General features: G+C 35.6%; 2 protein-coding genes across 2 annotated transcripts in view; one reads left to right on the top strand and one right to left on the bottom strand.

Annotated features, from left to right (window-relative positions):
• LOC105432611 (defective proboscis extension response 8) overlaps nucleotides 1–16,625 on the top strand; it is a 160,491-nt gene that overhangs the window by 39,921 nt on the left and 103,945 nt on the right. The gene's annotated exons all lie outside the window — the stretch shown is intronic.
• Nucleotides 6,136–14,857, bottom strand: LOC105432610 (fatty acyl-CoA reductase 1). The gene is made up of 4 exons (XM_011647493.3): nucleotides 14,620–14,857; nucleotides 12,230–12,700; nucleotides 9,467–9,691; nucleotides 6,136–7,423 (listed from the first exon to the last, which is right to left on the bottom strand). The coding sequence occupies exons 1-4, from the start codon at nucleotides 14,802–14,804 to the stop codon at nucleotides 7,105–7,107; spliced, it is 1,200 nt and encodes a 399-aa protein (XP_011645795.2). The 5' UTR covers nucleotides 14,805–14,857; the 3' UTR covers nucleotides 6,136–7,104.

Here is a 16,625-nt window from a genome sequence, read left to right as displayed (position 1 = left end):
AATTTGTTTATTTTGATACGAGCCATAGATTCAGCTGTGAGATTGTCCGCGCATCGCGTTCATTAAGATTCGTAGCGCATCAACGACGCGTTTCTCTCACGAGTTTCTTAAGAAACTCGCGTACGTTGCTCTTGCGGTTTCTGTCTCTCTCGGCAACCTCCGTAACGATAACACTGGATACAATAATGGCAATTATACGGCTCGGAGTGCCGTTAATTGTCAGACGTAACTCACGACTGCCGCGACGTTCGCCGCACGCACGAAGTTCGCGAGTGGGTGGCGGAAACTTGCCTCATAATGCGCTTACATAAGATCGTCCCGTGGGAGGGGAATGGGATAGAAATAAATTAATTCCTGTCAAATAGGAAATGGGCCGCGAATTACGCGAAACGATGGAGAACATTAAACGCTCGCGGAAACGGCCGAAACAAGTCGTTGAAAGTCCGGAGCTGTGCAACAGCTACAGCAGGCTGTTAACCGAATGATAATACGGGAATATACGGTCTGTTTGTTTGACTTTTTCGCAAACATTTGTGCGCGGACGTAATGGAAAGTAAAGAAACTTAACCACCTTAAGCATCTGACATCATTATTGCATCACTCTTATTGCATCACCATTGAGATGCAATAAGATAATTCTCCGAGTTTTTTTTGCGAAATCTCAATATTCCGAATCGTTGAACATGCTCTTAAGAGACATATATGACCATAGAATGTTCTCTCCCGTTTTTATTTATTTTTAGCATATGCATTTTACTCGAGGCTAAAGAATGCAATCTTTAGTATTTTTTGCAATTTAGCACTGCAATAAAAGAAATATGTCTATCACATATTTTCCGCAATTTTACGATTTCTTGAATAAGAATTACGTTTTATGCAAGTAGAAGATCTCTAAGGCGTATCGGAGGAAGGTTTTCACTTCCTTGTAATAATCTCATCTGTAGAACTTTCGCTCTTAGATGGTAAGCTCTTAGATGGTCCTTTGCACCAAGGACGCCTTTGTAAATATTCGTGATGATTGAATAAAATGTTTGCGAATGTTTCAGGTTTCCTTGCAGTTATAATGAACATTACAAAGGATCTTTGTTTCTAGCAAGATTTATTATAACATTAATAAAAAATTACGTTAACAATATACGATATTTTTTAAAACTTTGTTCTGTATTTAGTATTCTGTATTCTGTATTCTCTTTTCTATTTTAAGACTTTAAATTTTATTCTTACGTTTTAAATAATACTTTTACATTTTTTTAATAATAATTGAATAATAAGGAAGTAAAACTATTTGATTAACATACATCTCGTATGCAATGTTTCATCTCATAGATGGCAGACGTAAGGATTGTTTCTAGTTAATAATTTTGTCTAAGTGCCCTACATTGTTGGAAAGTGTCTCAGTCCGATTAAATGTCAGTGGATTTTGGATTATTCAATGAATGTATACAGTATACTAACTGCTGCTTAGAAAGTTCCGTCGTGCTTGCATTCTGCGTTTACTCTGCTAAGATCGCGTATCCATCTATCGACACGGATATCCGTAGCTGTTGTCGTCATGAATAAGAAAGTCACGTGAATCGAGTGAATCTTGGAAGTTCTCATTAGTGATTATAGCTTACTTAAGACTTTCGATAGATCAGTTTTTACTTTACTTGTAAAGAAAAGGAAAAGTATTTTCAATTCGTCAAATTTTGGATAAGATTCATCAAGAGAAGCCTGAAAAGTCTGAATAAAAATATATCACTAACATTTTTGCAAACTTGGTTTGCTGTCGTGAGAAAGAATTTTTAATTAACACTCGGTGAATTCTTAGGTACTTGGCGTCGACGAGAAACTGTCAGATGTTGCGTAACGAAAGAGGGAAAAGAGTTCAAAAGCTTAGCTTAACGTGGCGTAGATGAAGCGTAGTACGTTATCACAACATGCTCATTTGAGAAAAGCTTTTCGACTTAGAGAGAGAGATTCGTAGAATTTAATCGTCTTAATAACTGTGCTTGAATTTAGACAGTCCTCTCTCTTTCTCTCTCTCTCTCTCTCTCTCTCTCTCACTAATATTGTTAAATTGAATTGAAATTTATATTTCAACTTATTGATATTATAATATTTATTTGCTAATAATATGCATAACATTATAATTTCTATATAACATGTTGTATGTTTCGATATAATAATTTGTTAAATATTTTATACTTATATTTTTATATCTTTTTGTAATTATAATATATATTTTAATTATAATCATTTTAAAAGTACGATATTGCTTGTAAAGCTACCAATTGTTATAGTTCTTAGCAAACGGTAACTTAAAATGGTAATTAAAAAAAAAACTGGAATAAAAATAATTTTGTACAGGAAAATGGTTCTTGCCGTTTATAATTTTCGTCTTTTCTTTATCGTACTTACACTACCTTGTTCACGCGTAGGTATGGACGGTAGTTGCCGCTTGTACGTAAATCATTTCTCTGCCCTTCTTTTCCGCTGTTGTTACGAGAGTAAAACCATTTTCTACCGTGTTCTTTTTACTGAATTTTTCGTACACTTGGCTATACCTTCATATTTTTCTCTTCCTATTCGCTTCGCCGTTCTTTGTTCGTGGCTTCGAGACGATTTTCTTCGATATTCTTCCACGGTCGTCGTGCCAACGGTAAGCCCTATCTATGATTCATATCTAAAACCATTTCCACAAGTCATAGTCTGATTAAACAAAATCACGAAGACTTTATGATCTTTTATAAAAATTTCGGATTTGTTGAAATTTATGCGAGAGACGGTTCAAAGAGCGAAAGTAGAAAATCGTATTCTGAAAACAACAATGAAATTACTGCGCTCCGGATTATATCTACGTTCTTTAATCTGCTAGATTGGAAGATACTGAGAATGGTTGGAGTTGTACACTTATAAAGCTGTACAACAACAACGGAGTTGTATCGCAACCTGTTCGTATCCTCATTCCAATTAACCGCCACATAAATTCTACAACCTCTTAACGATGTTCCTCTGCTGTGGACAAAGAAGATATCCAGATAGCTTTCCAGCAATAGAAAATGTTACTCAAACTGTTTAGTGTAATCTTCTAGTTCCTTTTGTGTAATCTTTTACAGTCACAAAACAACTGATACAATTTTCAAATTACTCTGATTCTAAGCTTTTATCTGATTTCTAAGCGATTATTAATTTACTAATTTGTTTTCTCATATTTGACATAAGAAAATTTTGTATTATCATTTTCATTTTTTCAACGAGAATTCTTCAATATTAATTTTTCAATATTAATATAAAAATGTTAATGTAAAAATTACAAAACATTAATATATCAAGGAATGTTTGTATTGCCGTGAAAATATTTTTTTTTCACGCATCAAAATGAAGATTTCAAGAAAATATTTTTTTATTCTTATATGTTTCATACTGCAAAGATGGTCACATCATCGTGGAATGTTGCATTCGTGACAGTTGCAAGATTCGTGACTGCAACTATTTACGAAATATACGCGGAACTCATTGCGGACGATCGTTACAGTCACGTATTATACGCTTTCCGCTATAAAACTCTCTGAAAAGCCGGATAGTCGTCGTTATTGTCGAGGTTTTAAAAAGTACAATGGTCAAAGGATAATTTCGTCGTGAGGGAGATGTGCCAAGGGCCAAAGAGACCACGATGAACAACTCCGGATGACACGCGGTTTCCGCCATCGTTGTTGTTACGCGACAAGTCTTTTCCATCCCGAGAGTCTTATTTTGTCGCGGACGGTTAAGTTGCGTGCGAGCTGCAAATACAGCCATTAATTGAACAAAAGGGGAAAATAATATTGCACCGCGACGGACCATCACATCTATGTTTTCCGTCCATATTCCATTTGATCCTGGAACCACGCGCGACCATTCTACCCGCCTGCTGTGGTCGAGCTTGCGAGTCCCGACGTTACCAAGGAAATAGAATAGCTGCAATTAATCTCGTCTGGTACAATCGGACCAAGAAGGTGCGCCCTACGTTTATTACTGCAATATCTCTCGCGCTGATGACGTTTGCTGCTCGAGTGCACGTTCGTCACGTAACATATCCGTCATATAACGTTACACACTCTCTGTACAATTTGTTTCTAACATATTGTCGGAGATTTCTTAATCTAATTTTGATTAGCCGATAGAAATGTGTATCATTATTAGGACCAGCAATATTGATTATGTCAATGCATATTAAAATATTGTTAGGATAATAGAATGAGAGATCTCTTTTGAGATTAACTGAGAGCAATTTATTATTTTTAAAATTTTTTATAAAAATTTTTAACTTTTTTATGCATAAATAATTATATTTATTGGTGGAAGTATGATATGAATTTCATTGTGACAATGAAAAATCATGATGATCTTAGTGAAAGATGAAGATCATACTGATGTATAATACTGATGTATCATACTGATGCGCATAAAAAATTATTACTATTTGTACACTGGATTGATAGAAAAACGAGTTAACAAAGTTCAACTGAATGCCAGAAATATATATATATATATATATATATATATATATATATATATATTATAAATATATAAATATATATATTAGTACGGTTTTATATCATTGAAGAAAAATAATCGTTGTGTGGCTTCGAAACTTCCGTTTATTTCAATCTCGCTTCACGTATACGCGTAATGAAATACGGCTTTTCAGTTTTTGGCGAAATTTCCGGCAGAATTCGAGCGTGCGGACGGTGTAGAAACATATTGGGTAACTGCCGCTTGAGAGTTTCAAGTACTTCTGCAAGCAAGAAAGATATCTGTTCTAGCTCGCGTAGCAGGTGAAGGCGAAATAAGATCGAAGAAGGAAGCGGAGTTCGCCCAGCAACAGCTGTTAGAAAACTTTACAGACCTTTGAGGTAAATAATCTCGAAATGGCGAAGCGCTCGCTAGAAGGAAAGAGAGAGAGAAAGAGAGAGACTCTCATTTCTCAAGAGTGTCGAGTTATGATAATTCTTGCAATTCCCTTAGTCGTGCGAATGCGAGAAACCATGACAGAAATATTAGGGAGAACATATATTGATAAGTTTGATGTCATCCTTTGGTAGATAATGATATTTATAAAATGATTATAAAGATATATAGATTATAGATCTTTATTTTATATAGAAAGATTGAAGTATTATAAGAATACTTCAATCTTTCTATACAAAATATTGATAAAAATTAGCGCAATATGAAATGAATAACATAAAATGGATTGCTTTAATTTCATATTTTAATATAAAAGAACAAATAAAATATTTTGTAAATATAGATAACAACATGTTATCAATTCGTCACGATATTTCTTACATATTCTTGCCAGTTGTTATGAGAAAATATTTCCATCCATACTTAACAGTTGCAGAGATTTTTGAAATGGTTCTATATAAATAAGAAACGTTAGAACGGATTTACAAAGAGTCTTTGATGTTCCCTCTCTCTAGAATGCACCATTCTATCGTCCCGGGCACGCCGACATAACTCACTTTTACAGAGAAGCAATCATATATATATTTACTCGTATACATCTTATTCATTCCTGTTAGAGTTAAATTGAATATGTACACTCCCCATATACTTTTTGCTTTACGATCTTTCTCTCTTTCCTATTCTATTTTCTCTGTTATTTTGGTCTTTTCGTTCACTGTCCTCTACGATTTTTTTTTTAGCTTCTGAATCTTTTAGCTCGCCAAGCGAGAAACTTCGTCTCATAGAATAGACATTGCCAATTATTATCATGAAGGTACAATTCCATTCACCACATCCAATTATATTTCACGAAATTAATCCGCAATTTTCTTTGCTAAATTTCACACCCGTAATAGGATTTTAAAAGTATAACTTGACTCAAACTCCCACGCTAGTCACGCGAATGAAATTTTTGCTGACAGCGAAGAACGGAAAAAATGGGATACGTTATGTAGTGATGAGAATATCCCGCCGTAAGATAGACGTCACTGCCCTGATTGTGTTACCGTGGAAATGATAAAAGAATTTAATTTGCCTGAGTTTAAAAATAACTAGAAGCTTTCAAGCAAATTATGCGGGAGTTTTTAATGTATTAGATAATATAAATTTTGCACGCTACGTCTGGTTTAAATGCGTACGGTACAGCAGTAAAAGGACAGAAAATAGTTTTGAGAACCAAAAAAAATCTGTTTTATTATTTACAATTTTGTACAATTTTATTTGCCTAATAATAATAATTCATTAGATATATAATATACATGTTTTTTTCGCCGAGAAATTGCTAACAACAATTATAACAAAAATAACTAAGTAGGAAAAAATATATTTTTAAATATAGTTTCTTATCACCCTATTGTTACTTAAAGTATTATCATCGTATCATGTTCTCGCATTTGGCCTTGAAGCAAGACAATTCTTATACCGTGCCGTTGCACATCGAGCTTTTGTCAGAATTTCGCACATTGCTGTTCTCAAGAGAAAACCTACGAAATCTGCAAACAATATTCTCTGTTTTCCTCATATTCTCTTCGACAGGTGGAATGAGTACAAGTCAGTATAGCGGTATTGCATGAGAGAACGTGCCGGAAATACATCTTTGTTGATACTACCATGTCTAGAAACTTTCACCCAAACGGCATTTTCTTATGTAGACGTCTTGTGCAACTCTCACGAATATTTGCAAAATCCTACGTACGGTGCGAAGCCAAGTATGCTTCCGGAATCAATTTCATATATGATCGAGATATATCTTTTATACCAGAAAAAAATCGGTATTGAAATATGATTTATAGCAGAGTAAATATCATTAATACTATCTACATACCATTAATTGATTAAATAAAACTTATATATGTTCCTATATTGTATATATATTTGTTGTGTGTGTGTGTGTGTGTGTGTGTGTGTGTGTGTGTGTGTGTGTGTGGTTTGAAAATAATATAAAAAAATAAAATTGAAATTTGAAGTGCAAGTTGATATTAATTTTAAAATTGAAAGTTAAAACTAAAAATAAAAATATAAAGATATTTCAAAGAGAAACTACTACTCTTCTTTTGTTTATAAATTTTTGTAAAAAAGTTTTTTTCTGGTGAAACTTTTCCTGTACAAAAGTATATATTTTTTTGTATAATTTTATACATGTGACAAAAATATACGCGATGCGATATACGCGACGACAAATATTATAGGTACGAATAAAAAGAATCTATTCATCATTGTTATGACATTAAGATTTTCTTCATTCACGCAATACTTTCGGGAGGCAGCTGCGGCGCACAGAACGTAATTCTCAATGTCAATCTCTGGGACGATCGGAAATACCTCCCGCTCTTCTTCGGAGAGACGTTCCTGCAGCAAGTACACGCGATTCCTTTCTGCTGACCACGGCCTCGATGAAATTGACTTCAGAGATTGAAGTGCATTACGAACTCTACTATACTCTGCGAGAATCCTGGAAGCAGTTAAGGTTTTACCTTCGAGATCGGTCGTTTTTACTACTTTCCTGCCATTAATGCCTGTCATTCGAGTTTTTTGATATCCGAACATTTAGCGATTTTATCTACATATTTACGTCTTTTTTTTAATTCTTTCTTTTAATAATAATAAGAAATATTTATAAGAATCATTTTCTAAATATTTAAAAGAAATTATATTTTCCTCGAATATATTTATATATATTTAAGAAAAAAAATATATAGATGCGATAAAACGAATAAAACGTACCCAAGATTGATTTTTAAATAGCCATTTCAATCGTAGTCGAGAAAAAAGATCGCAAAGTACCATTAAGTGGGAGCGGGATAATAAAAAAACTTTATCCGTCCGTCGCAAACTATATAATTTTCAATCCAACTTATTACGAAGGAATCGCGGAAAACTTGACGGGAGAGTTTCCTTTCAAGAAGGAAGAAAGCCCGAGCTAAGTTAGTGCACAAGATTTACTCCGCACGCGTTTGAGAGCAAACGAAAAAATCAGGAAAGTATTTGACAGGACGAATGCCGAAAGCGAAAATATTTTCGTTTGCAACTCAATCCATGAAGGGAATTGATTTCTATAGCACCCCGTATTTTTCTTCTTTCTTTTTCTTTCTTATCGCGCGTGAAAATGTATAAATGACAATATCACTTATTTATTTTAGATTTCAATGCGTATAAAATACTTTTTGGAAAGGTAATTTCTTAAAAAAAAGTTAGTTTATATGAGAATTCCATTGAAAGATAATCGGTGCTTTTAGGTTGCGATAAGCTTGAACACCCACTGAAGGGATATAAAAACGAATTTTGATGGGCCCGTCAAGATTTCTCGAAAGTTTTCTCGTCGCGACCACGACATCAGACTTTATTTTTCAAAGCAATCAGGCATCAAGTGGTGCAACTTCTGCGCCCAAAGAAACGAGTTTTTTCGTTCGAAAACGCAATTTTCCTTTTCTCGGCATTCGCGCGGGCGAAAGTTGGCGAACCTGTTTACGCCTAAATCGCAGTTCCAGATAACTTTTACTTTTACGATTTACGACGCGTTAACCGAGCAGGCACGCCGCTGCAGGCCTTTCACAATGCGGAAAGTTGAGGAGACCAAACAGAAGCGATCATGATCAAACTTTCACGCGAGTCTCTTCGTCGAAACTTGCTCGCGATCGCGAGAATAGTTATCAGTGAAGTTCGGAGCTCCATATATGAATGGCTTTAATGCCCGCGTACGCAACGAAGGATTATCTCCGAAGTACATCGAGGTTTAATAGTACGATCATTCTACGATTCTTTGAATTTATAATCATCGCGATGAAATGCATAGAAATTGTATGAATTGTATAAATAACTTAATGCAACATTTAACACAAATGAAAGTAATATGAGGAAAAATTGACGGTTTGTAATACAATTAGAAAGTTGAAATTTCTATTTTAATTTTTAAGTTGCATATTTTAATGCACGTTATAAATTATTTATAACTTATAAATTGAGGTGTAATATCAAGTAGTAAAGTGTTACGGTCTTAGAGAAAATGATTTATTGTTAGTGCCTTTAATAGTGTTGCGTTCTCCGAACAAGTTAATATCGCGAACAAATTTAATATTGCCAGCTGTTGCAGAAGCGCTGCGAAACCAACTTTAAACTTAGACAATACTCCGGTACAAGCAGCTTATCCGTGACCTCTCGATCAAGCATCTAATATCTAAAGGGGACGTATAATACGAGAGTAAAGTGTAACAATTATTTAAGCGATAGCTTGGCCAGCAATTTATGTGTTTTATTTACATAAAATTTCAATAAATTGCAAAATTGGCGATTAAAAGTTAACGAAGAAGGAGCAACCTCGACACTTTCCAAAGGCATTAAATCATTTTTATGGCAAAGTTAGTGACGGCGATAAAAATGACTGGGCTGAATTTTCCGCGAGACTACGAAAAGACCACGCCAACGGAGACGTTGACGAAGCTATGACGATAAATTCGTAACTCGTGAAATTTCATGATAAATTTCGCGCTCGTGGTACCTCTGTTTCCTGCCGCATAGACCGAGGACGAAGTCGCACAGTAGGGACGGTAGCCATTCAAGGAGCAACACCAAAATCCAATACAGCGGCTGGATAGATATCATCCCGCGGATTCCAAACGTCGGATAGGGAAAGCTACTACTGGCCCGTCGACTTTTTTTAATCAGATCGTTCCATGTACAACCCAATAATGTCGCATTATAGACCATCGGTTTCGTAGAGGATCTGTGCAAAAATCAAAAGATATAAGAGAAAAAAATCACTGCACATCCAATAATTAGCTTTTTATCGTGCAATAATTAATTATTTTATTCTAAGTGTATTTTACGTATTTCGTTTTACTCGTTTTAAAATCATAAAACAGCTTGCTCAAAGCATATGTAGACTTGCATCTGTGTATGATCTCTGTGTATGATTTCATAAATCATAAATTTTATCACTATAATCGAACGATGAAAATATATATTACGTAAATAAATCTTGTAAATGTTAACTTAATTATACAAATTGGCGCAAATAAGAGATAATTTATGATTAATACCGTAACTCTTAGAATTACAACATACATGCGGTTTTCTTGTAAAAAACTGTTTTATAAGTATGAATAATTAAATAGTAATTTCTCTCCAATAATTTCTCAGTGAATACAAGAATAATCGTTAAAGGTGAAAGAAAAAAGAAAATACGAGAGGCAGATATAGCGCGCTTCGCTTCTTGCAAGGCGAATGTAATCAACTTATTCGCAGTTCAGTCGTTTGGAAATACTTCAGAGCGAAGCGAAGAGATGCTCTTAGTTGAAACTAGAATCAAACGTAAGCTCTTCGGGTTTTCTAGGAAAAGCCCGGAAAAGCCTAGCTATAACTTTCGTTCGATTGGCTCGTTGTTGGCTGACTTAAACAAAGCTTATGATTTAAAAAGTCCAATTTGATTCTTATTGTGCGTACCGGTTCTCTAATTAAAATCTTAAAGCGGATTGGAAAGAAAGTTTCGCTGACAAGGTGTATTATTAATTGGGATTTTAAATCGTTTATCTCGCGACCTAATATGCGCGTCGATATTTTCATCGGGATATTATTGCAGATTTTAGATTCATTTTACGCTCCGCATGAACCACTTTCCTCGTCGATGCGCTCTACACGTGAAAATCGATGTACCACCTATTACTTCGTTTAATAAACCTATTTAATGCAACTTAACTATTCCTGCCGAGCGCATGGGGCACAATTTAACTATCGATTTCAATTACCGTCTCGCATACAGTCTCCGATAATCGCTTTCTTTGATGGATATAAATTGCACAGCTTCTGTACTTTCTGTAAGAGTTGAAAATATGACTCACACCAAAAAAATATTTTTTTTAGATATTAATGACATATGAAATATAAAGGTTTTAATCAATACTAATCTAAGAGATAATCCTATAGATACAAGCACCACAAATCTTTTGCAGACTGACATTAAAATAATAAAAATAAATTAATATATACTTGAAAATATAAATATAATTTATATTTTCAACATCAAGAAATGGTGTATTGCTAGTGTGATTAATTTTTCAAATTTCAATTAAACAAAGGAATTAGCAGTTTTATTCGATAAAACGAATGTCAATTTACAATCGTATTACATGTAACTGTATTAAAGAAGTTGTCATATTTGTTAATTTTTTTAATACAAAGAATTCATGATTTCGTCAAGGCGAGAGGAGTAACCGTGCTTTCAACGGATTGTGGAGTGGATTTCAAACAAAAACTGAAAAGAACGAATTCCGTTTTAGACAATTGGAGCGGAAGCGTCGAATGCGAGCAAACAGTAACAACCACGGAAACCGCGCGCACATGTAAAACGTGTTTGTCCGTATCCAATATTTCGCATTGGAAAACTAGATAAGCCGCGTCTGCAACGAATTCCGATTGAGATATGTTAAAGCCGAGCAGAACAAGTTTTTTCCGTTTTTTATTAATAATTTTATTAATATAACAACTCGTTTTTCACAGATCTTTCAATCGATAAATAATCAAATTTATATATGGGATTTTCTACGGATTTTCGTACTGTTTAATTTCGTTCGATTTTTCGCTTTCTGGTTTTGATAAAAGGCAAAATTGTCATGCCGACATTAATTATAGTAATACTATTTTTCTATATAATTTTTTATTCGCGCTTGATATTACTTTAATCACATTTACCTGCAAAAAGATAACGAGCAATTTTCTGTCATAGCTAGGTTTTATCGAAATGCAAGTACTGATAATTATTTTCCTGAATTAAATAAAAACTACTACATGCTTTAAGAAAAAAGAATCGATTGCGCAATATGTATTTCTGAGGAAAGATAGGATGACATCACTGCTTTCTGTTCACTTCTTGTAATTAGACAACTGATTATTGCTGTTCCGTAACATTACATAACATTGTACACATGAACGCCTTTAACATTAAGGGGTTGACTTTCTCTTTATAATCAAACATTAAACAAATGCGATATTTATAAAGTCGGTTCTTATGTAAATAGATATATATTGATAAATGGCACTTTGTGCAGAAATTGAATTATTACAATGAGATAAGTTACGGCATGTTAAGTTTTATTAATGCGAAAAGTCATAAAAGTTTACAGCAACGAGAATTAAAAGCGCTTTAAACTCGAGCTGCTAGATTAATCCTTCTCGAAGACTATAAATATTGTTATCTTTATTAGTGAGTAAAACTTCTTAAAATTAATGTAAAGTAAATAAAATAGAATTTGCATTTTATACGTACATGCCGACTTCCCACGCGGCCGTAATCATCGTGTTTACTGCGATATCTATCGGAGTGACTTCGGCCTGTAATTCCGAATTGCCAAATGCGAGACCCGCGCCGACCATAAGGGCGGTGGGTCCTTTAAGAGTTTCGATGAAGCCGGGCGTAGGTTCCTTGTGAGCTGGTCCGAGAAAAGGAAAGCGTACCAAGGCGATCGGTAATTCGGGAATTTTCTCATTCTGTATGCACTCGCTTATTTTGCCGCGATGCCTAAAAATGCTGGACGCTATAGCGGCACTCTTTAGATTCGGTAATTCCTGGCAATATTCCAAAACAAAGTCATGCGGACCACCAGCGTGAAAGACCACGGAAACCTCTTTCAACAGGACATCCGCGACATTTAGGCCAATATCTTCGTAAAGCAGATTTCCCTCGAACATTTTCACGCGCGAGATCGCGCCCGGCATCTCCTGCCTCAGTCGCTCATACCTGCCGAATGATAATAACGTTGGTGACGCAAATCGGCTTTGGAATTTATTGCTAGGGACGCCCCATCAAAATGGAGATCCGCCGCCAAATGAAAAGATCTCATAAAACGGACATCGTTACAAATATCAAGTAGTCACCGAGTGATACGCAGATTCAAATTATGCAAAATATTATCTTTATCGCTAAAGTGCGTACAACTGTCAGAGACATTCAGAAGATACTCAACGAAATTAAGAAAAGTATTAATATTAATATTAATCACTATGAAAAGAAAATAACATAAATTTGATTGTAAAAATAAAAAAAATTTACATAACGAATTATCATATAAATAGAAAATTAATTCACATCTTTTTAAATTTGATATATTTAAAGCATATGCAAATTTTTTAAATATTTTCCGATTCTGCTCATTTGCTTGTCTTTAGGAAGAACGGAAAATAAATATATTTTGACATTTTGAGTTTTGTCTACAGACTAATACAATTAACATCATAACTATTTTAAATTGAATGATTTAGGAGAGGTCGCAAATAGGGCAAGGAAAATCCGACAAGCCGCCACAGCCGAGAGCGATTTCGCCGAACGTAATAGCGTTGAAGCGGTTGCACCTTGAACACTCGAGCTGCTCGTCCATTTGCATTTTCTCATTTATGCGCGAGGCGATCCTTTTTTTCAAGCGGAAAAATGCAGCGATCCGACGGTAACTACGATTTTCCCGGGGGAAGACAATCCTTTCGCGGATTTTAATTTCGCGAAATTCAAAACGCGCGAACGAATTTTCCGCGCGGTCGCGGATTTTGCAAGGGCGAGAAAGAGGGGGAGAGAGAGAGAGAGAGAGAGAGAGAGAGAGAGAGAGAGAGAGAGAGAGAGAGAGGAAAAGCACCCCGGGCCGCGTATACTTCATAATCTTTCTAAAGGGGGCACGGAGGCGTGTACTAATGAAAATAAATCTCTCTCTGCGAGCTTTAGCCGCCCTCTCCCCAAAGAGGGAAGGGCCACTGTGCGATGCAACGGCATCGAGTTTCATCTCGCGAGCATCTTTGCGATGCATCTGAGCGATCGTTACGATGAGACGAGGTCTAACGAGATAATCGGATTTACGCGTCTAACTAAATATATGCGTTCGATCGTATCTCGCTTCCTCGCTTTTGATCGCATCGTTATTATCGTGCAATTTCAGGCGAGCGAGACGACGTTTAGAATTTCAGTGCCGCTTTAATCGATATCATTGACGATAAATATTCAATTGTCAAAATTATGAAATGATGAATTTTAAGACAAGGTATTAAATTGGAAGGTTGAAAGTCGCTTTATTTTATTCAGATTTTATCTAGATATTAACTTATTTGTCAAATATTGGAAAGGTAAAATGTTACATGCAATATTGTATATACAATATTGACGCAGAATCAAATTCACATTGAATGACATGTAACATTTTTATGATGAATAAATCGAAATAGAAAAATTTTTCGCGTTACGCAACACCACAGTTTTTTTTTTTATAGTTACGTAAATAATAATAATCCCGTTTCATAAAAATTTTTGAAATGTGCCATTCTTTCCGTCGTTGCACGTGACTATTTGCAAAACGAAAATCTAATTTCGCAATCGATTCCTGACATAAGGTGCGCCACGTTCTTGGAATTCTCATGGAAAACCACTAACGGAAGAAAGAGCGAGGGGGAGAGAGAGAGAGAGAGAGAGAGAGAGAGAGAGAGAGAGAGAGAGAGAGACGGAGAGAGAAGGGGGGGTGTCTTTTTCAGTTCGATGTCCTCGGCGAATAAATTCGACGCACACCCCCGACCGGAATCGCGATCACAATTTAACGTTCACAAAGGCGATATCGAGCGACCGATGCGATTTACAGGCACGAGGCGAGCGCAAAGAGGAACGCGAGAAGGATACGTTCGTACCTAGGCGACGCGAATATCTTCTTCACTCGCTCCTCGCTGGTGAGGCCGTTTCGGGCTCGAAGGACGACGTACACCCTGACGTCCGGTAAGCATCGTAAGATCTTCTCCAACAGACTGCATCCCAATTCGCTAGTGACTCCCGTGAGGAGCACCACGCGGTTCGCGTACCACTCGCGCAGAGACATTCTTGATGACTGGGGTCTCCTCGAAAAGACGAATCGCAATGAACGGCGGCGAGGCGCTCCATCCATCCTTCTACCTGGCGATAGTAGTCTGGTAGAATACTCGCACGCGAGAGAAAGAGAGAGAGAGATATTTGCAGGAGTTCGGAGCTCGATGCAATAATGAAAACAGACGCGTACGATTTTGTGCATAATTCGTAATAAAATATTTTTTGCGACGTATTATATGTACATATTAAATAATAGCATACCACACAATAAAAAGGAAATATTTTATATATTTAAAAGAAATATTATAAATGTAAAAATTTAAATCGCTTTGTAAAATGTATTTATGTTTTTTCAAATATTTGCAAAATTATAAAAAGTATATTTTATATAACATTTGTGTGTGTGTGTGTGTGTGCGCGCGCGCGCGCGCGCGTGTGTGTGTGTGTGTGTGTGTGTGTTAAAATTATGTGACATGATACTTTCTAAATGCATTAGCATGCACAAAATTTTCACTGTAAGCAATTCTTTAGCACAAGCATTTTTGGTTGAATAAACAACTCTGATTACATGTGCACACTGTTCTACAAGAACGACATTAAATTTATATTTATTATTTCATTATTATTTCATAATTATTTCATAATTAAATTATTTTGAGTAATAATTTCAGATTAATTTTTGTAATTTTATATGATTTTAAAATCTTTCGCTGAGAAATTAATAAACATCAAGTTAATTAAATAAATATCTATAATTACGCATTACAAATAAAATTGAATGAGCAATTTGATTGGATCACATGATGTCGTCTGCTTTGAGGAGATGTGTCTTTATCGCTTTAAGTGTCGAATGATCAACCAACAGAAAGGGTCAACCAAAGGAATTGAATTGGGAAGGAATTGGCAGCGCGAGGAGTCTCATCGATGTCACCGGTATTTAGATGTAAATGAGAGCGACGTTGATCGTAGCTACATTTACCAGGATTGCCAGTTACGTAGGCTTTACATTAGCATAAAATCCGTACCTTTCGACTGCGGTCGAATGCTCCTTGTGCTTAGATCAAACAATATACATATGGCGTGTATATTGCTTGATCTAAGCACAAGGAGCATTCTCTAATTGACGAGTTAATGATAAAAAGAATTTAGCACATCATCAATTTATCATAACAAATAATATTATCAGGCATAAGACATATCGATATATCATTATCGATGATTTAGTATTTAATATTTATATATAATGTGAGTGTTTAATATTTTGATATTTTCTTTAAATAGACATTTTGTCTATTTAGGCGTAAATGTTCTCGCGTCAGTGACGAAATGATGCACTGCGCTAACGTGATTTGAAGCTCAAAATTGATGTTAGGACGGTCAATTGGCACAGATAGATACGGCGCGGGAAATATTTGGGTTTTTGGCATCCGGCTATTCGACGCGCGATTTCCCTGTGACGCTGCGCCGCATCCGGCCCCGTTTTTTCTCACTGCAATATTTCCATCTATGAATATGTGCATTTTTTTTTGTTTCCGTGCGTGTTTCGTTTCATACACGTCCGTCCACGCGCGCCTGTTGTTTTCAATGCCCAGGCCCGACAAATCGCGCTCGATGGTTCGCTGTTTACGAATAAAAAATCAAGCCAATTTGAAGCAAACTGTGGTTGTACACGCGGACGAAAATCCGCGAGCTTTTCAGTAATGGCATCGCCGAGCGTCATAAAGGCCGGTTAATAACGATAATGTGTATAATGATACCATGTATGCAAAGAGCGCACAAGCGGAGTCTCATACGTTAATTACTTTTTCTGATGAGCTGTGCTGGTCGTCCGATA

The sequence above is a fragment of the Pogonomyrmex barbatus genome, unplaced genomic scaffold (assembly GCF_055798465.1).
Source record: "Pogonomyrmex barbatus isolate J1 unplaced genomic scaffold, ASM5579846v1 scaffold10, whole genome shotgun sequence".
Lineage (NCBI taxonomy): Eukaryota > Metazoa > Arthropoda > Insecta > Hymenoptera > Formicidae > Pogonomyrmex > Pogonomyrmex barbatus.
Note: the sequence above shows the minus strand (reverse complement) of the source record. Positions and strands in the feature narration are given on the sequence as shown.

Coding starts and splice junctions, on each gene's coding strand:
- LOC105432610 (XM_011647493.3), bottom strand. CDS start 14,804: ATGTCTCTGCGCGAGTGGTACGCGAACCGCGTGGTGCTCCTCACGGGA. Junction 12,701..14,619: donor AAGATATTCGCGTCGCCTAG/GTACGAACGTAT, acceptor ATCATTCGGCAG/GTATGAGCGACTGAGGCAGG. Junction 9,692..12,229: donor GCCGCGTGGGAAGTCGGCAT/GTACGTATAAAA, acceptor ATTTTTGCACAG/ATCCTCTACGAAACCGATGG.